At 43.0% G+C, this 26,781-nt stretch overlaps 2 protein-coding genes across 3 annotated transcripts in view; one reads left to right on the top strand and one right to left on the bottom strand.

Moving 5' to 3' along the window:
- TTC7A (tetratricopeptide repeat domain 7A) overlaps positions 1-14,494 on the bottom strand; it is a 272,869-nt gene extending 258,375 nt beyond the window's left edge. The window contains exons 1-3 of the mRNA XM_024210692.3: positions 14,290-14,494; positions 8,150-8,313; positions 6,383-6,551 (exon numbers count right to left, since the gene is read on the bottom strand). Coding sequence (XP_024066460.1) covers positions 6,383-6,551; positions 8,150-8,313; positions 14,290-14,449 — 493 coding nt within the window. The 5' untranslated portion in view covers positions 14,450-14,494. The remainder of the gene's footprint in view (positions 1-6,382; positions 6,552-8,149; positions 8,314-14,289) is intronic.
- Positions 14,495-19,832: 5,338 nt separating this feature from the next.
- Positions 19,833-26,360, top strand: MCFD2 (multiple coagulation factor deficiency 2). Of its 2 annotated transcripts, none has more exons than XM_024210690.1 (4): positions 19,833-19,936; positions 23,239-23,387; positions 24,030-24,189; positions 24,824-26,360. In XM_024210690.1, exons 2-4 carry the CDS (start codon positions 23,245-23,247, stop codon positions 24,953-24,955), a joined length of 435 nt encoding a protein of 144 aa, XP_024066458.1. In that variant the 5' UTR covers positions 19,833-19,936; positions 23,239-23,244; the 3' UTR covers positions 24,956-26,360. The 2 variants fall into 2 exon arrangements, with proteins under 2 accessions (XP_024066458.1, XP_024066459.1); XM_024210691.2 differs by lacking the exon at positions 19,833-19,936 and adding an exon at positions 20,001-20,051.
- Positions 26,361-26,781: the final 421 nt, after the last annotated feature.

Below are 26,781 nucleotides of genomic sequence, written 5' to 3'. Positions count from 1 at the left end.
TACCTCACCCACCTTGTCTCTCTAATTTCCTGGGGCTGTCACAGCTACACCACCACTGCACAGAGAATGCATCATGTCAGTTCCAACTTAAGGTACATGCAACAATGCTAGTAAGAGATTAAGGCCTTGTCTACACTGCAGAGTTTTTTCGCAAAAAGGCGGCTTTTGGTGACAAAACAGTAGAGGTGTACACACTGCAATGCCACTTTTGGCGACAAAACTCCTCCATTTTGGCGACAAAATAAAACCACTTCGATGAGAGAGACAGGGCTTTTTACACAAAAGTTTTGCTGCCAAAGTGCCATGTAGACACCACGCTTGATTTTATTGCTGTAATTGGCCTCCAGAAGGTATCCCACAATGCCCACCCTGACCGCTCTGGTCAGCAGTTCCAACTCCGCTGCCCTGTAGCCAAGCAAGCAACTGTCTGCTCCTCCTCCCTGAAAGCCCTGGGAATTTTGGAAATTCAACTTTCTGTTTGCTCAGCATGGAGAGCTCACATCGCATCTCCCCAGCTGACAATGGTGGCTCCAGGCGGAAAATCCTCTCCTGCTTAGATCAATGCAGAGCTGCTGGATCTGCTCAGTATTTGGGGAGAGGAGGCTGTGCAGTCCTTCCAGCTGCGCTCTAGCCATAGGAATTTCGATACCTACTGGCAGATTTCTCAAAGCTTGTGAGAAAAAGGCTATGATCAGGACATGCTGCAGTGCAGAGAAAAGATCAAGGAGCTAAGGCAGGTGTACCAGAAGGCTAGGGAGGCAAACTGTCACCCCAGTGCTGTGTCCTAGACCTGCCGTTTTTAGAAGGAGTTGGACACTATCCTCGGCGGTGACCCCACCTCCACCACCAAGAGCTCCGTGGATACTTCAGCAGGGCTGGAGCCAGCGGAAAGTGGACCTAACCCAGAGGACTAAATCATTGACGATGAGGTGGAGGCAGACAACGATGTACAGCTCACAGCAGGGTCACCTGGTGGTGTGTCCAGTCAGGAGCTGTTTTCCACTCTGGAGGTGTCCAGCCAGTCTTGGCAGTCACACTCTGGCAAGCAAGAAGCAGGAGAGGAGACCCCTGGTAAGTGATTTTGCTTTGTAAAGTACAGAGGTGGGTTGAGGGCATAGAAACACAGCCAGCCTTCTACATTTCTATGTGCTGGACATTTCCCTGTGCAGCTAAGCAATATGGAAGAACAGGGTGTTGATGCACACCGAGATTTCATGGGAATCCTCCAAAGAAATCTCTAGGAAACTTTCCTGGACGTACTCGCCAATCCTCCGCCAAAGGTTCCTTGGCAGAGCTGCTTTGTTCCTTTCCCCATTGAAGGATACTTTCCCGCACCATTCTGCAATCACTTGTGCAGGGACCAAAACAGCACACAGGCAGGAGGCATAGGGATTGGGGTAGAAGCCACAAGCGTGTAGTAGATGCACTATTGCTTCCTTGCTTACTCTCAGGAGTGAGATATCTGCTACAATGACCCATCGTCTGTGGAAAAGGGTAGGAAAATTTAGAATATTGTCCCCTAGTCAACTGCACCGTGACCCTTTCATATTGTTTTTCCCCTGATTTAGAATGCCCTCCACCACGGAGTAAACTCACCATGCTTGAAGTGTTCCCTGGCATGTGTGCTTATCAAGCATCAGTGAGAAAGTGATTGGTATGTTAGTAGAGGCGTATTTTACTATACTGTTTCAATGCTGTGCGTGTACTTAACAATCATGCATCTGTGTATCATTCCTTGTGCTTCTGCAGATGTGGCCTTCAGAGGCATCCCCTACACACCGGCGGAGCACCTCCACCTGATAAGAAAGTGCCCAAGACAGAGAAAGGAAGACATGTTCCAGGAGATCATGCAATGCTCAGATGCAGAAAACAGGGAACGCAGGCAGTGGAGGAAAATCAATGCAGGACAGAAAAGAAAATGAGACCTACTCTAGGGATGCAACGGAGAGGATGATTAAAGTTATGGAGAAGCAAACTGACATGCTACAATCCCTCATAACCCTCCAGCCTAAACAGATGCATGCCTGCTCTCCCCTTCAGCATATTCAGAACTCTTTCCTATGCTTTCCCCAAACTCCATTCACAAATTGCTTTCCCCTGTCTGGGACTTCTCGCTTTCCCGTTCACTCCACCCCCACAGACACCTTTTCAAATGATAGCTGGACTTGCACACAGCTCTGAAAGTCGGTCCTCCCCGGTACCTCCTCTCCCACTAGCAATTGTGTGTGTGTGTGTGTGTATTTGTTTCCAGCAAACTGTGATAGCACATGGCAGCAAAAACAAGCAAGCAGTTAAATCATTTGCTTACGCTGAATCCCAGGCCACAAAAATCACAAGTGCTCCCTAGCAAAACTCGATTTCATTAAGTATTGTAGTCCAGAGCATAGCAACATACATTACTGGTTCTCATCTTCAAAGTGTTGCCTCAAAGCTTCCCAGATTTGAATTGCGCCCCGCTGTGTCCTCTCATAGCCCTGGTATCTGGCTGCTCAAAACCGCAGCCAGGTGTTCTGCCTCAGCAGTCCACCCGAGCAAACTTTCCACCCTTGCTTTCACAAATATTGGGCAACATGCAACATATGGCAACAACCATGGGAATATTATCCTCTCTGAGGTCTAACCTGCCGTAAAGGCATCACGAGCACACCTTTCATCTACCAAACGTGCATTCCAAGGGTATCCTGCACCTATTCAACCTATTGTTGAACCCTCCTTACTGCTATCTAGGTTTCCCATGTAAGGCTTCATGAGCCAAGGCATTAAGGAGTATGCCAGGTCTTCCAGGATCACTATGTGCATTTCAACATCCCCTACTGTAATCTTCTGGTCTGGAAAGATAGCCCACGCTTGCAGCATTTTGTACAGGCTGGTGTTCCTAAATATACATGTGTCATGCACCTTTTCAGACCACCCCACATTGATGTCAGTAAAACGCCTGCAGTGGTCCACAAGCGCCTGCAACACCATGGAGAAGTACCCCTTCCTATTGATGTACTCCGTCACAAGGTGGTCCGGTGCCAGAATTGGAACATGCGTGCCATCTGTTGCCCCTCCAGTTAGTGAAACCCATTTCTGCAAAGCCATCTGCTATTTCACATACATTACCAAGAGTCATGATCCTTCGTAGCAGGATGCCATTAATGGCCCCGCACACTTGCGTTAACGCAGCCCCAACAGTCGACTTCCCAACGCCAAACTGATTTGTGACCAACCAGTAGCAGTTTGGAGACGCCAGCTTCCACACTGCGATTGCCATGCCTTTCTCCACTGAAAGGGTAGCTCTCATCCAGGGCTGGGGCAAGCTCAGCACACAGTTCCAGGAAAGGGGCTTTTCTCATCTGAAAGTTCTGCAGCCACTACTCATCATCCCAGACCTGCATAATGATGTCATCCCACCACTCATTGCTAGGTTCCCGAGCCCAAAAGCAACAATCCACTGTGTGCAGTTACTCCGTGAATGCCAAAAGTAATCTAATGTTGCTCCTATCGATGTCAGACAGCACGTCACACAACTGTGAATCCTACTGAGTTCAGAACTTTACGATTAACTGCACAGCAATGTGTTACTGACAGCTAGTGGAGCATTTGACTGCAATGCAGGATCCAGTCTTTCAGACACAGTTGGTGGGGCGAGCAGAAAACAAGGGACGTTGAAAAATGCCGCAGACTTAAGATGGAAGAACATGGACTCCTGGGATGGAAAGCAATGCATCATGGGAGATTGAGCCCTGACCCCCATGATGGGCTGCGATCCACTCTTCCTTTCCACAAGATCCAGTGGTAGAAGGCGGAGAGCTGAACTTTGGGATAGCTACCCACAATGTTTTGCTCTCACTGTCGATGCTACTGCCCCAAGTGTGGACGCGCTCTGCCAACAGAGGAAGACAGTATGAACGGGCAATAACAATTTTCTTTTAAGCGCTTTTTGATCGTCAACAAAACTTTTGGTGAAAAAACTCTGCTGGTGTAGAACTGGCCTCGAACAATGAAAGCAGTGGTGCTGCAGGGTCATCTTTAAAAAAGTGGTTATTAAAGGGTGTTTTCTTGACTGTGTAACGAGTTCTGGGTAGAAAGGGAAAGTAACTGACTGTACATTTAATGCTTCATCCAAACCTTAAAAAAAGAAGAAGAAGAAGGGTAGGTTCTATTCTGAAAGGAAGACTTTGTGGGTTCAGACTGATTTGGATTGTTTTCTAAACCAGTTTTCACAATAAGCAAGGACCTACGGTCAGTGCTAAACTGAAAATTACTTTGGACCAGATCCAATTTAAACCAGTTGAGAAGTAGTTCCATTGAACTTAATGGAATTAAGCCAGTTAATAACCAACTGAAGATCCATTTATGTCCAGAGATTTGCAAAAGGAGGGAAAATATCCAGTAAACTTCATTTTGGAGCTACAGGTTTGTTTGTTTTTAAATAAAGGACAACTCTCCTTATTCTGCCCTGCAGAATGAGTCCATGCAGAAACTTACTGTTGTATAATTTTATGCATGCTACTAAATAAATATAAGAGGGTTTCATTGCTCTGTAAGCAAGTACAAAAATACTATTATTCTGATGATGAATTATTTGTATTACTAATAGGAAGTGGGAAAGCTGTGTTTTCTCAACAAATTTAGCTGGGATAAGTCTCGAGCAGGATTCTTTTTTCTGTCCGAAATTTATGATGAAAGAACAGAACTGAATTCTGAGAGGCCTACATGCTTCTGACTTGTAGACTAATCCCATAAATCAGAGAGGAAAATGAGAATAGTGGAAATGACACAGCATAGGTGACATGTTTCTTGAATTTCACACACACGCCAAACCAAAAGGAAAAGCCATCATGAATCTTCATACTTACAAACATGAAACATTAGCAAGAGACAGGACCTGATCCAGCAAGGCACAAACCTACCTCAGCTTCCTGTGGCATCAGCAGGGGATGGGGAATACACCACCTCACTGGCTCAGGCCCTAAGAAGCAATGCTTTTCGATATGTTTATATGCACACATTACAATAACTTATGTAGCTAATATAAGGCCTGATCAAATGCCCATTGAAGTCAATGGAAAGACTTAATGGAGTTCAAAGGGCTTTAGATTGGGCCCTTAGTTGCTCTAGGACACACTGCTAATACACGTATCAGTAGCTTTCACCAGTCCTCCCCTCTTCTCTCAACAATAGGAGTAAGTGCAAATTACAAATCAAATCAATTACAATATGTACAAGCGCACTACCACAGTAGAGTCATCCAATGCCCACAGAAAAGAAATCCAAAGCCAGCAAAGAAGCACAACAAACAGGTTTTTAAAAAGCAGAATGCTGTGACTGTGTGAGATCATGAAACACATCCAAATTACTATCAGTGCTAACGGCACATTCAAACAGGGTTTGGGTTGGTTTGTTTTTTCTTTTTACATACCAGTTGAGGATATCTGATCATCACAGAGTTCTCATTCACCTAACAAGCTGGCGGAAATGCTGAAAAGAGTAGAAAGCAGTAGATAGATAGCAATATTTTAGCAACATTTATAAAAGAACTGAAAGCAACTAAAGGAGAAGATTACAGGGCTTGTTTGTTTTCATCAGTCAACAGTTTTTTTCACTTTCAAAAATTACATGCAGTTTTGCTAATGATAGGTGCTATTTTCAATAAGGTCTCTCAATAAGCTGTGGATAATTAAAACAAAATAAAGAAAAAAAAGGCAGAGAGACTGCTGTTTGTATACAAGAGATCTGATAGTATGTGGCATGCATTGCAACAATATGGTAGCCACCTTGAAAACACATATTATGTCAGTTCACATTTTAAAACTTAACAGAGTCCTGTGGCACCTTTAAGACTAACAGATGTATTGGAGCCGTGGGTGAATGTCCAATTCTCTGTTGCTTTTTACAGATCCAGACTAACACGGCTACCCCTCTGATTTTAAAACTTGGCGAGGTTGTATTAACTATTTTATGTAGGTCACTCAAAGTTTGTGCGTATATGTCCTTTCCTTCCTTCTAAAGAAAAACATATGCCCCCAATTCAGCAAAGCACTCAAACATGCACTTAATTTAAACTTTAAATGCATTGCTGAATCAGGGCCACTATTACTACAACATTCCTTACCTGCTCTAATATTTCCTAACTTCTTTTTGTAAGTCAGTCAAGTTTACAACGTATGGACTAAGATTCTGTAATATCTCTGTAGATGTATATTTTAAACTAGATAGGCATTACTGGTGGAATTTTTTAAAAAGTGTTCAGCATATCTTAACTCTGCTGCCACTAAAACGAGTGGCAAGACTCCCTCTGACTTAAGTGGGAGCAGAGTGAGTCCAGTGCTGAGCGCTTTTGAAAATCCCAGTCTAAATATGTAACTACTTCTAAGATACATTTACAACTTATTACCTTTGATAACAAATGCTTCAGTCACCAGGCGCAGACGGTACAAAGGTTCATTTTCTATGGAGATGTCATCAATTCTTGCTCTGGCATACATGCTGACTGCATCCCTGTAGGATCCCTCCACATAATGGAGCTTCCCAAGGATCAACACTGCTTCAGTCATATATTTAGGCTGGAAAAATAAAGATTTTTCTGTGATGAGATACGTGGAGAGCAAAACAGCATTACCTCAGAGAAAACTGTGCTAGACATAAAGCAAAAATCAAGAACATCTGTTAGGAATGGTCTAGGTATACTTGGTCCTGCCTCAGCACAGGGGGCTGGCCCTGATGACCTCTCGAGGTCCCTTTCAGCATTACATTTCTAGTCTCCATACTGCTGGCTTCCCCTGTAGTTAACTCTCCAAAGCTAGGTGTGGAACACGGTTGGCGGACAAAGACTCCAGTCTTAAGCTCATGCTTTTAAGTCTGAGATCAGTGGGTAATAAAGTGTCAAAAATTGCTCTGAAGCCCTGTTTTGGAACCTACAACATGGGGGCACCAGAGTTGATTACCAGATCCATGTGAGGGTGAGCTATTCTATTGCACTACCAGTTGTGGACGGCATATAGAACTGGGACAGTGTCACTGATTTTACACAGGATTTGTTTCTATTTTTCCTAGTGGGGCACTGCTCCACCTGCCCTGTGGCAAGCCCACTACACGGATATCCCCAGTGATTCCTAATGAGTCCCAAATGAGGTTTCCTCTTTTCAAATTAAAGAACAGAAACCCATTTCCAGCCTTCTTTCCCTACCCCAGCTGGCATGACACAGGGAATAGTGCAACCCCAGAGTCACAGTAACTCTGTGTCTCCTGCAGCCCCCCTGGGCAGACAGGGCCAGGGATATGCATGCCTGATAGGGGAATGTGAGGAGCTAGTTTGTTTATGCTCCTCACTGCCCAAGCAGCTGTGGACCACAGTGAATGCAGGGTCCCTCTGTACCCCACTACAGTTTGCACATTCTAACAATAATACACAGTCAGTTTATGTGGCCTATTGGAAATTTAAGTGCCCTCCAAAAGAACAGTAATTGGTTTGTGACCTCCATTGTGTTTCTGATGTATAAACAAGGCCCAGAAGGTCTGAGGGTTTTGTTTCTTTGTTTTGTTTTTAACTTCTTGGGTTTTAACATTGAAATTTAAGTCTTCTCTCCCCATTTTCTTCAGAAAGATTCTGTGGATGAACAGAGAACTAATAGGATGATGACGTTGCAAGTACCAAGGCAGTGAAACCTAAATAACTAAGAGGGAAAGCACCAGTCACTTTTGAAAATCTTTGCCCATGTACCTAAAAATACATTGAAATAAATGCAAAATGAGGGCCTTCTGCAACAGTCACAAGATCAGGCCCTTAAATAGACTGTAGCAAGTCCAGGATTTCAGACTAGTGTTAATTTTCAATCCTTCAAAGCAAGGTTATAGAAGTATGATGTGTCCAATAATGTAGCAAATTCCTACCCTTTCAGCCAACTCGTTTCAAATGATTGCCAGAAAAAAAATTAATGTGTTTCAGTAAATGAGCATATAATTTACTTTAGTACTCCTAAAAAGGGATTCTTCCAACTGAAGATACCACAAAGAGATAACAAATGGTACATTAATGACATTATTAAGGAGCACAGAACAGGTGGCCACAGATAAATGATGCAGATGTTTTGTATTTCTGTCTAATAACTATGTCACAGTAGCATCAACATGATAACGATTTGCATCTACTGAGAGTACTTACTAGTAATTTTCCTCTGTTTAGAATACCAGTCAAATACTTTTTGGCTTCACTCATTTTTGGCTCATTCTTTTCCATTAATGGAATGGAGTCCTTTATTTTGGCAAGGTTTTCCTTTAAGCACTGCTCCAGAAGGGCCTCCGCGAGCAGCAGATTCCCATAGTCCACTGAAAGACACAGATGAAGGAATAAGAGAAGTCACATAGTGCTGTATTCCCATCTATTGTAGGATAGAAAAACAAACAGAGAATCTTGTCCAACTGTATAATATTCCCCCTTATCTAAGGAGTTCAAATGTAAGTACAAGAAGACGATATTAGGCTATGAAGAAACTGATGATTCTTCTGCTTATTGGAAATGTTAGTTTCCTACCAAAAAAAGAAGAGAGGGAAAAAAGGCAAAAAAAAATTCCACTTTCATCTGAAGATATCTTTACAAGTGTGGGCATTTACTTTGGTAGCAGACTTCACTATATTGCCATCACTAATTCAGCTGTTCAAAATTTCCACTGTGAACCCGTTTTCAAGGGCTAATAATTTAGGCCAAAATTCAGCATAACACCTAAATACATGCTTAACTTTACATATGTACAAGCATGTATTATGTGTGTAAGTGCTTTGCTAAATCAGGACCCTGGCTGTAGAAAATTGGTTGAGATCTGTATGCCAAGTTTCAGATATGTGGGGGGCGGGGGGAACCACCAAATCCCACAGTTAAACTAAAGACAAGTTTGGAGCTTGATTCTACAAAATAATTAGGGCAAGCATAACTCCTATTACCACGTGTAAGATCCCATCCTGTGAACAGTTACACACATGAATAATTTACACACATGAATAATTTACAAATAGTCTTAGTAACTTCATTCAGCGTGACTGTTCATATGCGTCAAGTGGCTCACATGCCACAGTGTTTGCAGAATAAAGAAATCATTGAGATTACTCACAGAAGTAAGCGTTAATGTTAGTAAGAACACATGTTAATATTTAAGGGTCAAGCCTTTAGATTGATTTATATGTGAACAAAGGCCCAAGCCTGCATTGCACATGCACTTAAAATTCCAAATCTAGGGAATTTTCAATGCACAGAGAATGCAGGAACGTTTTTTTTATATATATATAATTAATATGTACAGGACAGTTTTTAAACACTAATAGTATTACAGATATGATATTTTTGCTACACAGAAAAATAGTTAGAAAGCAATCTGGCATTAAGGCCGAGTTTTCTTGGGTGTTTTGTTTTGTATTTTTACAAAGCACATTCAGTTGCTTTCTTAAATTGTGAATGCATTTACTGCATCTGCAAATGGCCAGTTAGATACATAACTGCCCATTTGTGCACGCACAATTACCTAATTTGTTTGAACAACCACAGTAAATACTTTTATATATTAGGGTCACAATTGCATTCACATTTTTAATAAATAGGTCCTAACAGTCAGAGGGACTTAGCATGCTCACACATTATATTTTGCCCTACTGTGTAATAAGACTTCACATCACTACACGTTGTCATTTTACATTCAGTGAAGTCACTACATCACTTTATAAAACAAAAAAAATACACAGTAAATAAAATGATATATATATACACTATATATATACACACCTCTACCCTGATATAACGTGACCAGATATAACATGAATTTGGATATAACGCGGTAAAGCAGTGCCCCGGGGGGGGCAGGGCTGCACACTCCGGCGGATCAAAGCAAGTTCGATATAACGCGGTTTCACCTATAACACGGTAAGATTTTTTGGCTCCCGAGGATAGCTTTATATCGGGGTAGAGGTGTGTATATATACACACACGGTACTTGTAAGCAAAAACTGCCACAGTATTTTACAAAAATTCCATCCTGACACTGTAGTTTATAAAAACACTACAGAGGCATGATATTAGAATTTTTTTCTTTACAGAACCTTTTTCACACTGCAGGGACACTCCCTTGTTACAATATGACCATTGAAAAGTGCTGTACCTCTGGCACTGATTCATTCTTTAGTCAGAGAAATGAAACTAGAGATTTTCTCTTTCATAACTACCAAGTGACGATGACTTGGCAGGAGACAGTTTTTAAACTGATAAAACTTGACATTATCCCTTTAAGTAAAAAATAATACATTAAAAAAAAATCTTACCACTGATTCTGGCCCTGACACCTGCAATCAGAGCCGCACGGTGAACCCTTGTGCCTGTGCAAAAGCCCCAGTGAAATTAGTGCAGCTCCACATAGGCACAAAGGTCTGCAACACAGATTGAACTGCGGGGCTGGAGCCTATAGTCTTACTAATTCTACAGCCAAACAAAATATATTTTTAAAGAATTGCAGTTGTGAAAACAAGCCCAAATACATCAAACAATTTCCCTGCTCAAAAAGGCACTGCCTTTGAAGAACTCTATGGCCCCATCCTGTAAACACTTTTGCATGAGAGCAACTTTACTCACACAAATAGTCCCATCAACTTCAACAGTGGTACCAGTACGCTCACATGAATTAAGTCACAGGATCAGGTCCTTTTCATTTTGTTTCTTAAAAGTCATTTTTAGCAAGAGTCTATATCATTTACTTATCTTTACAAATTCCAAAATCTTTGTCTATTATGTTAATAAAGTAGCCCAGCACTCCACCCATGAACAATTTTATAACAAAGCAGTGTGTCCTACCAATGGGATGAAAACACTGGCAGGAAATAGATAATAAAAATATATTGGCTATTTATAACTTACACTACCTTGAATGCTTCGGTTGGGGTGGAGGGCATCAGTACATCACAACAACACATGATACATTTAAATAAGAGAGCATCCTCTACAAACATAAGGACAGGTTTCAGAGTAGCAGCCGTGTTAGTCTGTATCCGCAAAAAGAACAGGAGTACTTGTGGCACCTTAGAGACTAACAAATTTATTATTATGCTCTAATAAATTTGTTAGTCTCTAAGGTGCCACAAGTACTCCTGTTCTTTTTACAAACATAAGAAATAAAATGATCTAAGAGGCTCCGGAAAAGAGGGAGAAAACAAATACAATGTCCACAGTGGTCACACTTTCATAGATTTTTTTTCAGATGTGGTGGAATGAGATGGATTTCAGGGGTCGAGACCTCCACAGTTTAGACCCCGTCACAACAGAGACCAGATCAACTATCTATTTAAGAATAGATGGCAGGTAGTATCTGAGCCCAGATAACTAGCAGGCTGAGGATCGAGGAAGAGATCTCAGATATATAGATTTTGCCTTAACTCTTACAAAGGTGGTATCAAAGTACAGTGAGCATAAAAATCACTTTGGCCCCGAACTTGCAAACACTCACACATACACACACACACACACATACAGGGATGGGGTGAGGAGGTGGGAGGTGAGAGGCGAGCCAGCAGCAGGGTGAGGAGGTGGGCAGGGGGGTCTGGCTGTGAGCGGGGGAGTGAGGAGGTGAGCGGTGAGCCACCAGCGAGCAGGAGTTCTCGCGGCGGGCAGGGGGGTGTCTCTGGCTGGGGAGTGAGCAGGCAAGCGGCGGGTGAGGAGAGACACAGGAGGCGAGCAGCGGGTGGCGGGAGTGAGCAGGGACACAGGAGGCAAGCGGCGGGTGAGGGGGTGAGAGGCGGGCGCATAGGCAGCAGATGGAGCCCCCCTTTGGGGAGGCTAGGCCCTGACTGCACCCCTTCTGCCTGTGCTCCCGCCTCCGGCAGCTGGAGTCCCGAGACTCCCTGCGCCTAGAGCAACCCTGAGCACCCCTCCCCCCACAGCTGGAGGAGCACCGGGCTGGGCAAAGCCCTGAGCCCCCTGACCTGCCCAGAGGAGCCCTTGGCCAGCCGCAGCCATGCCTCCTGTCCCCTCCCCACCCCAGATCCAAGCCACCCAAATATGTTTTTCGTTATTATTTGGACTTCAATTATGTAAAAGCGTTTTTAAATTTACTTCAGAATTGTTATACAGACGTCTACTTTTACCAAAAAAGCACAAGAAACAATAATTAAAAAGACAAGACGTGCAAAGCACCATATTTGTATTTCTATTCTGTTAGGTCCAGTAAAGAATAGAGATAACTGTGCATTTTTATTATTGAGTCTGCAAAAAAAAACAAACCCAAACCTTACATAAATAAATTACAATGATTTTGATGTATATATGTGCATATTACTTTATTAACTTTAGGGAAAAAAAAATAATTTTAGAAAAAAGTGTAAGTACGGCCATCAAAAAAATTGTTGCGAGAACCCCTTGTCTAAAGTGTGGCCAAGATAAACATAGCCACACAATCTTTCCAAATGCTAGAGAGCAGTTTGCAGATGAGTTCATTCTGGATATTCTCTAAGGCTCTGGGTGAGCAAATCTTAACAGGACGTGTGTTCAAACAAAATGAATCATCCTAGCTGTTACCAGTCTCCTCCCCACTTAGATATGCAGCATGAAAAAAGGGGGCAAATCTGTAATCTACAAGGTATATGCTTGCTGAGCTAGAATCGTAAAACCAATTTCTGCCCTGAGCTATACCAATGAAAGCCCACTAATTCCATCAGTGGTACATAGGAATAAATGAGGGCTGAATTTTGCCATGAGTTTTGTTTACTTTTTTTAAATTATTATTTCCCTGAAGATTGCAGACTAGTCTCTTTTTCTTGCAGGTTCACATTTTGGGTCTCTCTGCTCCTCCTGTTGTCAAGTATCACGACCAGCATTACAAAGACATGTGAATCATTGTAATTGCATGACTACATACACAGTCACCCACTCTTCTGGGAGTATTTTTCCTCTTTCCACTTTTGGAGACAGTCGGCCTGCTCAAGAGTGAGATCCTTAGCACATCCTCTAGCACAGAGGTGGGCAAACTATGGCCACTGTCCTGCCCGGCCCCTGAGCTCCTAGCTGGGAAGGCCAGCCCCCGGCCCCTCCCATGCTGTCCCCCTTCCCCCGCAGCCTCAGACTGCTGCGCCGCCAGCGCTCTGGTCCGCCACTCCTGCCGGGCAGCGCAGCGGCATGGCTGCGAGCTCCTGCTGCTCTGAGCGGCATAGTAAGGGGGGGGGGGATTGGATAAGGGGCAGGAGGTCCCAGGGGGCAGTCAGGAGACAGGGAGCGGTTGGATGGGGTGGAGGTTCGAGGGGGGGGAGGCAGTCAGGGGATGGGGACGGGGGGGTTGGATAGGGGGTGGGGTCTCAGGGAGCAGTTAGGGGACAAGGAGCGGGGGGGGCGGTTGGGTGGGTCAGGAGTTCTGAGGAGGTGGGAAGTGGGAGGGGGCAGATAGGGGGCGGGGGCCAGGGTGTTTGGGGAGGCACAGCCTTCCCTACCTGACCCTCCATACAGTTTTGCAACCCCAATTTGGCCCTCAGGCCAAAAAGTTTCCCCACCTCTGCTCTAGCATTTCCTTCTATAGGAGGAGTGAACACTTCAGAAGAGATCAGGCCAGCTGCTCAAACCACCCCTATTCAACCTCTTTGGAGCAGGGACTTCATTTATTATATGTTAGTACAGCACCTAGTACAACAAGGCCCAACTTGTTTGTGGCCTTAAGGCACTACCGCAACATATATGTTTTTGCTCTAATTTTTAAAACTAAGTGAATCTCCACTTCTCCACTTGCAAGGGACATATCTTGACTCAGCCAGTAGCCAAAGCTGCAAATGAGCTACTCTCCAATTCCCAATTTAGCCATTTCCTGATCAAATCAGCTAAATACGTTGGAGGGCTAGGGGTTCATGGCAAAAAAAAAAAAAAAAAAAAAGGGGGAAACAGACACATTTTTGCAGTCTGGCTATCCCTAGAGATTCCCTTAGATCACACTATGCAAACAGGAGACAAACGCCACACACGTACGCTAATATGGGCGAAAATCCCACAAAATCCAAAGCCCATTGCTATCAGCACCCCGCTGGTGAGCCCCACAGGGACCAGGCACGTTTCAGTGGCTGCGGAAAGGACAGTCAGTGCTCGGGAGCATTTACACGGGAGCAATGCAGCGTTCAAACAGCTAGGGACTGCTGGCTTCAGAGCTGTGCACCGCACGCCTGATCGGGGGCTGGGCTCGGCATGGATTAGCAGCGCCGCTGGCTCCAGGGCTGCCCCGCTCGGGCGGCCGGAGAGATTCCCTGGGCACCGGCAGCTCGGAGCCAGGCGGGGATCGCCCGCTCAGCCTCACTCACCGGAGTCCTGCGCGTCCCCGGCCCCTTTCCGCGGGTGGCTGGCCGCTGGCAGCAGCAGTTGCCTCACCAGCTCGGGCAGCCTGTCCCACTGACACTCCGCCCGGCACCTCTCGATCTCCCCCTCCAGCTTCAGGTAAGAATGGGAGCCCTTCGCAGCCATTTTCGCCCTGGTGTCTCCGGTACAAGAGGGAAGTCCCAGGCTGGCAGTGCCTGGGGAGCAGCCGGGCTCCCCTCCCTGCCTTGAGCATGTGCAGAGATCTCCGCGTGCATGTCGGGAAGTGAAGTTCTAGCTGAAGCCTCCGCTTAAGCAGCGCCGCTGAGTTCCCACTGCGGGGAAATACCCTCACGTTAAAGCTCCCGTGTTTGCCTAGGAACAGCTCACCGGTCTCACCCCTTTCCTTCCCTGGTCTGTCTGCTTTCCGCTCAACCACCCTACCGGGGCGCTCTTCACTTCACTTACTTAGCACTTGGAACATAACAAGCGCTAGGTCTTATTATTTAACTCGGAGGCTGGCTCCTCTTCCTTCCCTTTTATTCCCCAAGTAAATCCCTGGACTCATGAAAGGAGTGTGTGATAAAGGAGGAGTGAGCAGTGCTGAGAGAACAACAGCCCTCTGAGGGTCAATATCCTGAAATAACTAGGCATCTCCATAATAATGAGACAACTGAGGCAAAGAGACGTGAATAATAATATTGCTTTGCACTTCTACTGTGCTTTCCATCCGAGGATTTCAGTGTGTTTAACAAACATCAATTTATTAAAGACTGGCAACATCCCTGTGAGGTAAGTATGATATCAGAAACAGAGACAAAAAGATTAGGTGGCTTGTTCCTGATTGCACATCAAGTGCATGGCAGGGCACAGAATCCATCTCTCTCAACTTGCAAAGCTCTGCTTTGCTTGCTACACCCTACTCCTTCCTGCCAGAACTCATCCATCAGACTCTGAGGTGAACTCTTTTTATTTCCTTTCACTGGTAATTCCTACTTGAAATCTTTGCATCCCTATTAGTAATCATTTAAAACGTATCAGTTATCATCCAAAGCAAGTGTTATGTTATATAAACAGTAATGGTGCTGCTGCTAAATACATCCATCTTCTAGAAATCTAGTGCACGGTCTAAACTGTTTGTCTTCTCTATTGTGTCCTCTCCAGTGTTTTTTATGATGCCAACCACACTGGTTGTACCCAGTGTACCATAAATGAAACAATAAGAAATGTTTCACTTTTTCATTCACCTAAGTGCTTAAATTTAATTCCTGCTAGGGAAGGAGACAGTGCCAGAACAAAGCTTTTGTGTGCTCTGCAGTACTAGAAAAGAAATGTGCTCGCGCGCGCGCGCACACACACACACAAAATCTATTTTTCACATTTCTTTTCCCTTAAGCTTTGACTAGAATTTTAGTGCACCTCTAAACTCTTTTAGTGCTTGCTTGGATATATATATATATATATTCTCAGCAAAAGCTCATTTCTATATATCTTATATCCTATCACAATTCCATCACTTTCCATTCCAAGTACAGAGCATACTTCTTTGACCTGGCTTTCACAAATAAAAGCACTTAAAATGTCTCATCTCCCCACCCCCCATTTTCCTGGGAGAGGATTGGCAAAGCAATCACAAGTGGTAGATGCTAGTGACACCCCTGAATGCATCACTGGAAAGTGCTTAAGAGACTATGGTGATTGACATGGTATAAAAAACCTGGATACAAATTAAATTATTGGAAAATGAAAAAAATCACAAAAATATGCCCATTGGAACTTTCAATTAAGGGTGCTGACAAATACTGTTGTATTTAGGTGATAACTGGATTGTGCTTCCTGGTGACAAGGTGATAATCTCTATTTTACATACGCACAGAGTACATACATGTGAAGGTAAGCAGATTCTATAAGGCCAGCTCAACTCCTCCACAATCCACAGGAGTCCCAATGCATGATTGGGGCTTCACTGGAAACAGGGCTGAGAGGAAGAAGCAAGGAGCAGCTGCTATATAGGGCAGGCTTCCCTAAAACAGGGATTAAAAGTCCATGAGAAAGAAAGCAAAGGAAGTTAGTGTCTGTCTGTCAAACTAGTATTAACTCCCATGGTGGAAACAGCTATGCAACACAGCATGAGAGACTACCATGCTCACAAGAGAGAGGGGAGACCATCTGTGTGGGGCACTTCTTTTGCATGTTTGGTCAAAAATCCCTAGGCTTATGGCCAGCGTTTAGCAAGGATCCCTGAACACACCTCCTATCCCCACCCCACTAACAGACATATATGCATTTTCTGCAATGTCGTTATCCCCATACAAACAAGGGGATGTGAGGAAAATGCACCACAATTAATTTTATGGTTTTTCACAAGTACATTTCCCATTCAGGGTTTTTTCCATGGCAGATTCTGGTCTAAACTTATTAGTCTAGATACTTTATTGCCTAGCAAACATGAACCATTTTCTAGTTAATATTTTTATACAGAAATGCATATTAACTATATTGAGACATATGTTAATTAAAATTGTGAGCGAAAGTTTGGCTATGTTGAAGTCAATGGCAAAACTCCAAGTGACTTCAGTGGACTAGGACTTCACCCAGTAAATTGACATGGCCACATGGACCTAGAGGTTGTCCTGAATCAGGGTGCAAGGATGCTATGCAACTCCTACCTCACAACTGTAAAGTTTTCAGGAATGATACAGTTTGCACCCAGATTTGTTACACCCGACAAAACCACTCCCACAACAAACATGGCTGCCTCAACTTCTCATTTTCTGACAGTTAAAACCAATCATTTAAAATCCAACTGTATTTTAAAAAACACTGTATCTGTTGATTAACTACTTCAGTATAATGAGTACTTTCTGAGTATTCTGTTCTCCCAGTAATGTGTGTGTTCTGGACTAAAAAATCTTAAACTCTTGAGGTCTATTTCACTCCGGAAGTGGTTATTAACTTGAAAACAGGAAGCACCCGTAATGTATCTAGTACTGAAAAGTTTAAACATAAGAACCAATAGACAATTTAACAATGGGGGGAAAGAGAGGTTGAAAGAGAATGGATAGAAGGAACAGAGTGGACAAAGATATTTTCTAGAAGATATTGCTAGCCACAAAATATTACATAGGGGTCCCTAAAGGAACTTACTGATTTCATAAATTGTGATGAACCAAAAGGAAACAAAACAGCATGTCATTTTTGAAACCCAAAATTGTCTCAGTCTTGCTGTACAAAGAAGGAAATACCTATGGTGTGGAATATCTCTAGGCACATAAGATGAAATGTACTTTCTTTTAATACTTCTCAAACTCCTACATATGTACTAGGTAAAATATTTTCAGACATATAGAATGTTGCATTGAGCATTTAACTGGTTTACAAAAAATTAGGATAGCAAGTCTGGCAGAGCTTAAATGTTTGAATGAGCATCCATACCAAATCTCTAACCCTCTTAGGGTTCATCCATAACTAAGGGGTCTTAATGGTCATCCAGATTTACACTGTCATTCCAATGCAAACTGATTTCAGTGGTTCTTCCAAAAATTAAGGAACTTTCCTGTCAAGAACAAGTTCATCAAGAGTGGTGCTATTGTGATGCTGGTAGACCAGGTGCTAGCTCATATGAAGGTCCCCATGTCTCCATTGAACAACTGACATATACATAGCTGGAATTAGTCTGACTCAACTGTGTGTTAGTATTGTTAAAACAGGTATTAGAATTCTAAGAATGTGTTTAGTGTTTAGACTTTATGCAATGCTTGTATGTTGCTGCATGCATTAATCTCACTTATAACATTAATCTCACATGATAAGGTAATATTTCAGCATTTACATTGTAAGCCTCTAGATCACCTCCCAGGTGAGAGACATTAACTAGTGTAAAGTGCTGATCTCCTACAGAAGGTGTTACTTCCTAGCCGACAAGGAAGGTCTATCGACAACAGATGGACTAAGGACAAAAAACTTTGTTGTTTACTCTCTCCTGCCCCAAAACATGAAGATGAGTCTTGCAAGTGAATTCCTCCCATCAGCTGAGTTTGCAGCTTGAAACAGAAGGGGAAAGATGGACTAAAACCCCCTAACAAGGAGGAACTGTATCTTTATGCTGCTTGGACTCAGGGCAACAGGAATTACTAGGCATAAACAAAAGATCCCCAGTGCTTAGCCTGGGTTAGCTCTAAAGTGCTTGCTTATCATAGAAACTTACATTACTTTGGAAACTTTAGATTGTAATTCATTTTTGTATGTATGTTTACCTGCTTATCGTTGTAAAAACTCTCTTATTTCATTTTCCTATATATCTTTACATAGTCTATTATAGGACTGGCTACAAGCATTGTCTTTGGTCTGAGCAGGGCCGGCTCCAGGCACCAGCTTAACAAGCAGGTGCTTGGGACGGCCAAGGGAGAGGGGCCGCACGTGCGGCAATTCGGGGGCGGCAGGTCCCTCACTCCCTCTAGGAGCGAAGGACCTGCCGCCGAACTGCCGCCGCCGATCGCAGGGTTTTTTTTTTGTTTTTTGTTTTTTTGCTTGGGGCGGCAGAAATGCTGGAGCCGGCCCTGGTTCTGAGAACTAAAGTGCAACTGACCTGGGGTAAGTGACTGATCTTTTAGGACATGGGGGTAACCTGAATATTGCTGTGATCCTTAGTAAGGGACCATCTATCCCCAAAACAGTGGTACTCCAACCTTCACCCACAAACCAAACCCACTTGCTGTGACAGGACGAGCTGTCTCACTCAGTAGATTATGCAGATGTTTAAACTATGGCTGTATATGCCCTGCTGGGCATGGCAAGGCTCTGCAGGCTTGGTACCCCCTTGCTGGGGCTGGGATGTAAATGGTCATACTCTCCTGTTGCAGATGGTCACCCCGCTCCATTCCAACATGCCTTGCCCAGCACTGCAATCGTTACCAAGCAGAGCCTGCCTACAAACCTGGAACAAACACGGTGAATGTTCTTCTTTTATGGGTGTTTCAATGGAATTTTTCAAACTGGGCCGTGCACAGTGACGCCCCCGACTCATGTGTGGCAACAGTGTGACAAGCAGAGCTGGGCTTTTACCCTCTAGGCTTCCTGAAGACTCAGACAGCCGCTGGACCAGGCTGGCCTGGGACACCTTGCGGGGGAAGGGGACCCACAACCAGCCCTGCTGGCAGAGTGGCCCAAGAGGGCTCCGGACAAGTCAGTGCCCAGGGTCAGGTGGCTCCCACAGGCTCACACCCCGGACTCGCTGATGCCAAGCCCCACCCCCGGAATACACAGCCTCGCCCACTTGACCACACGCGGCATTGCTGGGGGGAGGTGCAGAGAGAGAAGGAGGTCGGGGGGGAGGAGTCATAGTGGGAAAGGGCGGGAGGGGTGGAGTCACGGAGGAGGCGGGGCACACGGGAGGGGGCGTGTCCTGCCGAGCACCTGACCCCTCCCCTCTCCCCCACCTGTCCCTTTGTTTTCGTTACACGTGGAATTTCCAGGAGTCGTGACGTTCCCCCAGCCTGGGCAGACGGAAGCCAATGGGCGGGAGGGGGCGTGGCAAGACGCGAGCGTGCGTCGGGTCAAAGATGAACCTGGGGATGGTGGCTGACCTGGCCCAATCCCGCTCGCACCTGCCTGTGACTTCGCGCCCTGTCCTGGGACATTGTAGCTGCGTAGCCGGTGAGTGCGGGGCTGTTCCTCACACTGCGGGGAGTCATGCCTGGAGGGGGCTGGAGGAGCCGCCACAGCCACACCGCTCAGACGCGGGGACCGACGCTGGCCGGGCTGAGCTCGGGTGCGATGAGTTTGTGACGGGCCGGCGGCTGGCGGAGCCGGGGCAGCCGCAGGCGGTGTCAGCGGCAGGGGACAGGAACCTGCCTCTGCCCGCCCGCTCCCGGTGGTCTCCCGCGCTGGGTGCCCCCCACATCGGGCAAGACGTTGTCACGGGGCGAGAGGCGCGGAGGGAGCCAGCCCAAGTGACTCGCCCAGGGTCCGTGGCGGAGCCCTGGTCACGCGAGGCTCAGCCCCGTGTTCCGTCCCTGCCGCCGGGGGGCAGGCGGCAGGGGCCGTGACGTGGGTGGGGTGTTTGGGGGGTGTCTAGTAGCAGGAGTAGGGCTAGGGTAACACGTAGATGGAAACGTGCCGTGGCGTTGCCTTTTGGCCCTTACAGCGAAAGCAATTAACTGAAATGAATGAATAATCCTGCAGTCACTGCTCACGTGCCCCCTGGTCACTTTTCCTGCTAATCGTTTGTAAATTGTAGTGAGGTTGAGTAGTGGTGCTATAGTTTCATTTTTTTTACAAAGCTTCAACTCATTAAGGTGAGCGTCAGGATTTCAGTACATTTTAAACTAAGATGTTCTAAAAGGTATGTCCCTTTCAAGCTAGCAGTAGCAGATGTTCAGGGTTCTCTGTCAAATTCTCTGCTGATGTAAGTGAATTGAAGTCAGGGGAGTTATGTCTGCAGAAAACTTGGTCTTTTTTTATCCTCAGTTTACAGCTGGGGAAACCGAAGCAGAGAATTTGAGAGTTGCCGTATATCATGTAGTGAATCAGTGGCAGAGAGGTGACAATAGAACTCTGGCTTTCCTGGACCCTACTTCTTGTCTAAACAAAAGTTGATCTTGTTTAACTGAAGGTAGTTTTATTTGTTTTTAAACCTTTGTGGACACTCTTATTTCAATATAAAAATTAATTATTTCAGTTTAACTGTTCCTGAGTGCCAGAAACTAAACAAATCAGTCACGTGTATACCTAAATAATAGTTTGCACTAGTGTAAAGTATAACAGTTTAAATTCACACCTTCTGTAATACTGGTGCAAGTTTCTCATGGAGAGAAGCCCTCAGAAACCACTGAGGCAAAAATGAAATTAATCACTTATTGAACAGTGTGTGAATACAGGGGTTTTCCACCAGTTTAACTAAGGCCATGTCTACACTAGAGAGCTTACAGCGGCACAGTTGTACCGATACAGTGGCACCTCTGTAAGATCTCCTGCGTAGCCACTCTATCCCGATGGGATAGTGCTCTCCTGTCGATATAATTAAACCACCCCCGACGAGTGGCGGTAGCTATGTTGGTGGGAGAGCATCTCCTGCCAACATTGCGCTGTCCGCACCGCTGCTTCTGTTGGTGTAACTTATGTCACTTAAGAGGGTGGGTTTTTTCACACCTCTGAGCAACGTAAGTTATATCGACAAAAGTGCTAGTGTAGATATAGCCTTAATCTTAGTTTAAAAACAGTTTTAAATTAAACCAGTGCAACTTTCTCATCTAGATAAAGCCTCTGACCATGCTGCCTCTCTAACCTGTAACTTTTTTCAGTCCAAACACAATTAGCTAAATGATTTGCTGCTGTGCTATTTTACGTGTCTATGTTCTTTCAAAATGCTGTTGTACATGTGGCACTACTGGAGTGCTGTCTTGCCTTGTACACCAGATAATGAATTGCAGCAAACCAATTAGTGAATTGCAGTCTTAAGGATTGTGGGATTTGTTCTAAACAGAATGATTCAGTTCACCTTTCAATGAGCAATTATGGTGACTATGTTAGTGTGTCCCGATGAAAAGATGTCTTTTTTTTTTCTTGCTGTTTTTTCTGTTATCAAAGACAAAGAAGATGGTTCAGGGGACTTGTGAAGAAATATTTGATCCATTCCAAATGCCTAGTTAATAAAACTAATATTTTCATAAGTTATGCAAACTCTGTGTAGCATCCTGGCAGTAGGCCATAGAGTTGTGAAAGCTGCCATTAGTATATGCATCTCTGGAACTACTAGCTGACCTGCTACTGCAGCTCAAAGTGATAGCAAACCTTCTGACAAACAAATAGTAATAGCAAACAGGTAAATATTACTTTGTACTTCCATTTTAGTCCTGATTTGTTACAGGCATTGACTGTTCAGGGACCTTTCTGAAAAAGTAGATCAGTGTTGTTTCATGGTAGTGTTCATCTTTATAATTTTTGTCTTGGTTCTTATTAATACATTCTGCTACTTAAAGCCATTCTGTATCAAGCTCTTACTTTGCTTTCACCTATATTAAATTCCATTAGTTATGTCATGATTTTAATGATTTATACTTTTTCATGAGAAAGCAACATTAATGAGTGCCAAGTGTTTCAATAGTGTATCAAATTTTTATACACTAATTACATATTGTATCTCATAGCAAAATACTGAAAACATCACCCTAGAATTTGGGTAGTGGCACTACACTTTCAAAATAGCCACTTTGTCACTGAACAGAGCCACAAAAGAATTGAAACAAAGACTACAATAACATATGAACTCTAAATAATTTTATAATGCACTGTTGGTTAATAAGGTGCATTAATACAGCTTAATAAAACTTAGCTTTGACTGTCGTAATTCTATCAGTTTAAAAAAATCTGTTTCTATAGATGTCTGTTCTAGTTTTAAACTGGTATTTGAGCATTTCCACTGCTGCCTTTTTTTTTTTTTTTTAATATTTCCAGTAGTGTTTATGATGTCGTGCAACACCTTTATTCAAACCTAAGAAAGGAGACCTACTCGGACTAGTTGAGATTTTAAGAAAATACTGTAAAATGCATCTAGGTGAAGTTGCTGTGGCTGTTTGACTAGAAGATGTTTACAGAGTCACAAGTAATTGTTGTGGCTTTGGCTTCTGGAAAGATTAGCAGCTGCATATTCCCAACCTGAAAATGTAGTTTCTGAGAATTATCCCAGATAGTTTTTTTTAATTGGCTTTTGGAGAGACTGAAGAAATTCTTGGTTGCAGCCCTTCAGTTTTCTGCTGGGGAAAGTACTAGACATTACATCCAGTTTTATAGCCTAGCACAAAAAGTGTGCTTTTTAAGTAGTATTAATGAAAAATATACTTGCATCCTACAATTTATTAGGGATTTTATATGCCCGTTATGTTCATCACATTGAAAATCTTCCATTTGATTGAGTGTATTTTTCAGATGTATTAATGTATATATTTTCCTCTTGCTAGGAGATCATGATGGCGTCAAGGATGTTTAGCGTATATTTGCTATTCTGCCTAGTGTCTGCATTCTTGATCTCCTCTGTAGCTGAGGAGCATGCAGAGGAGAGTCATCAAGCAAATATTCGCCTTGATAAGAACCTAGTACAAGACAAAGAGTATGTATTTTGCATTCTGTAAATGTAAACTTGTATTGCTCAATGATTCACTTTGAACTTGGAGACTCCAGTATACCGTGGGACTCAGGGGCCTGGTAGCCCTGTCTACACAGTATGGAGAATCTCTTAGCCATACACACTGTTATTCTTTACACACTGTTATTCCTTGTATGTACTGGCCACGGAAAACATTCTGGGGGGGAAGTATGTATTATGAACACTTACAGGGTGAGAGTCTCATCCCCTCTCCTCTTTACAGTGGATAGAAGAGCCAGATCATCATAAAGGGGCCCTAAAAGCTGATGGTAGGGGAGGATTCACCCAGTACAGGCTGTGTGGAAGACAGTCATAAGGGGAGAGCCTTGGGAGGCTTCTGTAACTTAGACAGGCCCCCAGCACTGTCTAAATTATATCAGAGATTTCTCTAGCCCTTGTAGCATATCAGGATCAAGAGGGCACAATGGTGGCTTAAAACCACCATACACTCGCAGACCAGGGGGAGAGAAATTCTGTGCCACATATTTAAGAGACTCAACACAGAATCTCATCCAAAGTGTTGTAGACTATTTCCCTGATCAAAGAACAGTTAAATATAAACAGGCCTTTAAATATTAACTAGCTGGCATTATTTTCTATTTTCAGCCACATCATGGAACACTTAGAAGGTGTAATTGACAAACCAGAATCTGAGATGTCCCCACAGGAGTTGCAGCTCCATTACTTCAAAATGCATGATTATGATGGCAATAATTTGCTTGATGGATTAGAACTTGCCACTGCTATATCACATGTACATAAAGAGGTGAGCAGTATTTATAACAGCCCATGTGGCTCTTCAAAATAATGAGTTCTCAAAAGTAGTTCCAATGAGAACATATATTTTCTGTGTAGTCAGATTTTCTATAATATCAGTCTTGTGGTTTGTTTTTTTATAAAAGTACTAAATAAACCATATCTGTAACTTTACAATCAGTGCTCCAGAAAGGCCCTATCCTAGCTTAGACGTTGTGGCCTGCTAGGGTGAATGTGGCCTGGAAGAGCATGATGACTATGCAGAGGAGAGAACAGCCTGGAGGTCAGGGGTAGAAAGGGGAGTTACTAGCTGTGTGGCCAGTATGTTGCAGTGCTGTTGTGAACATGCCTCTTTGCTGCAAGTCTGTTTCTCAACCTCTTCAGGTTGGCAGCCCCTTATTTGAAGTCAAATATTTTCAAAACCCCCTTACACCTACTATAAAAGTATCTGTTATAGATAAGTGTGTTTGTGTGTACTTGTTTTAAGAAAGTGATAGAGAATATTTGACCTTGAAGGATCACTGTGTATGTGGATTGAGGGAGCCAGATATTCTTTCCTTTAGATGTAATACAACTTTCAGCCTTCCATGGCACTGCAACCCACTGATTGAGAGAAACTGCTGTAACTAATATCTTTCTCGTAGGAAGGTGGTGAACACTCCCAGGCAATGAAAGAAGAAGAGTTAATTAATCTAATTGATGATGTCTTACGAGATGATGACAAAAATAACGATGGATACATTGATTATGCTGAGTTTGCAAAATCACTGGAATGAAAGGGTTTTTTTTTAATTTCTTCTAGTTGTATGCAAATGTGACCCAGTATAATGTGACTTATTACAGTCTATTATAAACTAATTGTACAAACCACCCTCTGTGCTGCAGTATTCATGGTAGGAAGGTATGTTCTTATTACACTCTAATTCTTTAGGTTGAAATATGTGTGTTAGTGAGGAAAGAACACTACATAAATCAGAAGTGATGGAATTACACTTGACTAAAAGTAACTAGCTATCAAAATCTTGAAAGTACTAATATGAAAAATTACTAATTACATATGCTTCAGCATCAGTTGGCAAACTATTTTACATTCCTAGTATAAGGATAGTGAGAAAGTAGACTATTTTCCTCTGTCAGTTAAGAGTCCTAATTTAGAAAATGCCTGAAAGCAAGAAAATGCGAACATGTGACTGTAGTGCTCCTTTACAAGAAAAATTCTTCCTAGGTCCACATTGAACATAGAACTTACCAAAAATAAAACTTGTATATAAGTACAAAAATTCAAAACATAGAAATGGTAAGATAAAACAAGATTGTTGAATGTGGTTTATGCTTGAACTTTACATGACAATACCCTACGGAGTTCAATTCTTTCCAAAAATAAATATATTTTTAATTGTATTTACTGGCATACCCATTTATATTTTTCAACTTCTTCCCATAGGTCAGGTTTTTCTATAGGAGTACTTTACTGGATTTTTCTCTACCCTAAATGGTCTTTTTAAGAAAACATAAGTATTTTTATTACATTTAATGCTGTAGCATTTAATAGAATAGTTTCTGAAAATTCATTTTGAAGTTCATGTTATCAAACTGGTTTAATACAACACTTCTGTTTAGTTTTTTCTATACCATGGACTGCTCTTATGTTATAGTATTATTCAGCACAACAGTATAATCTAAGATGGTAATACTGCCTTGTTAAGGTTCATATTGATGTATCTTGACACACTATGGTGTTATTTTTAGAAAAAATATAAAGTATTACATTACTAACACTTTGAACAGCTTAAAGATACTTGAATTATTTGCTTACGAAAATGGTTGTAGGAGTATTTTCAATGTTTTGGTTCAACAAGACTCAAGTCAAGCAGATTTAAGTACAGAAGTGATGTGCTGCTGTTTTGTTTTTGTTTTTTTTGACACTGTCTTAAGTGTAGCATTAAAAATCTTAATGCATCAAGCAATTAGGTTCATGACGAATCTAAATGCAAGCTTTTCTGTAAAGACATTTTCTGTATAAAACTATTCTTATGAGGAAAAATGCATTTGTAAAGTTTCCTGTTTAAATGTTTGTGCAATGAAAACTGTGGGTCAGATATTCTTGTGATATTTCCTTATTTTGACAGATTTTTATAATGGCTTATGCGGGATATACAAGCAATAAAATTTTGAAGCTGATGCAATAGCTTGAAGTTGAAAGAATAATACAAGAATAGTTTCCACTTAAAATTCTTCAGGAGGAAAAAAAAAAAATCCATCCAATTCTACCAGCTGAATTTCCTTGCTCCCATTATTTGTATTACTGTGGTGCCTAGGGTCCCTAATCATGGAGTAGGACTGCATTGTGCTAGGTGTACAGCATAGAACAAAAAGATATACTTAAACTCCTTGGGGCAAAGATCAAGACAAGAGACCAACAAATGGGGAAAGTACAAGGAAACAATGAGACAGTATTGGTAAGCATAATAGGTAGTGGCGCTAGCACACCACTGCCCTAACCTTGTTTCCCATGTACCTAAAAAAAAAAATGGAATAAAAACCAGTCTAGGTCTATATCCCTCTTTGCTCAATAAAATCATTATTTCTGGCAGCATGTAGC

The sequence above is a fragment of the Terrapene carolina genome, unplaced genomic scaffold (genome assembly GCF_002925995.2).
Source record: "Terrapene carolina triunguis isolate 2854851 unplaced genomic scaffold, T_m_triunguis-2.0 Scaffold120, whole genome shotgun sequence".
Lineage (NCBI taxonomy): Eukaryota > Metazoa > Chordata > Testudines > Emydidae > Terrapene > Terrapene triunguis.
The sequence above is the reverse complement of the archived record's forward strand: the minus strand, read 5'-3'. Positions and strand labels throughout refer to the sequence as shown.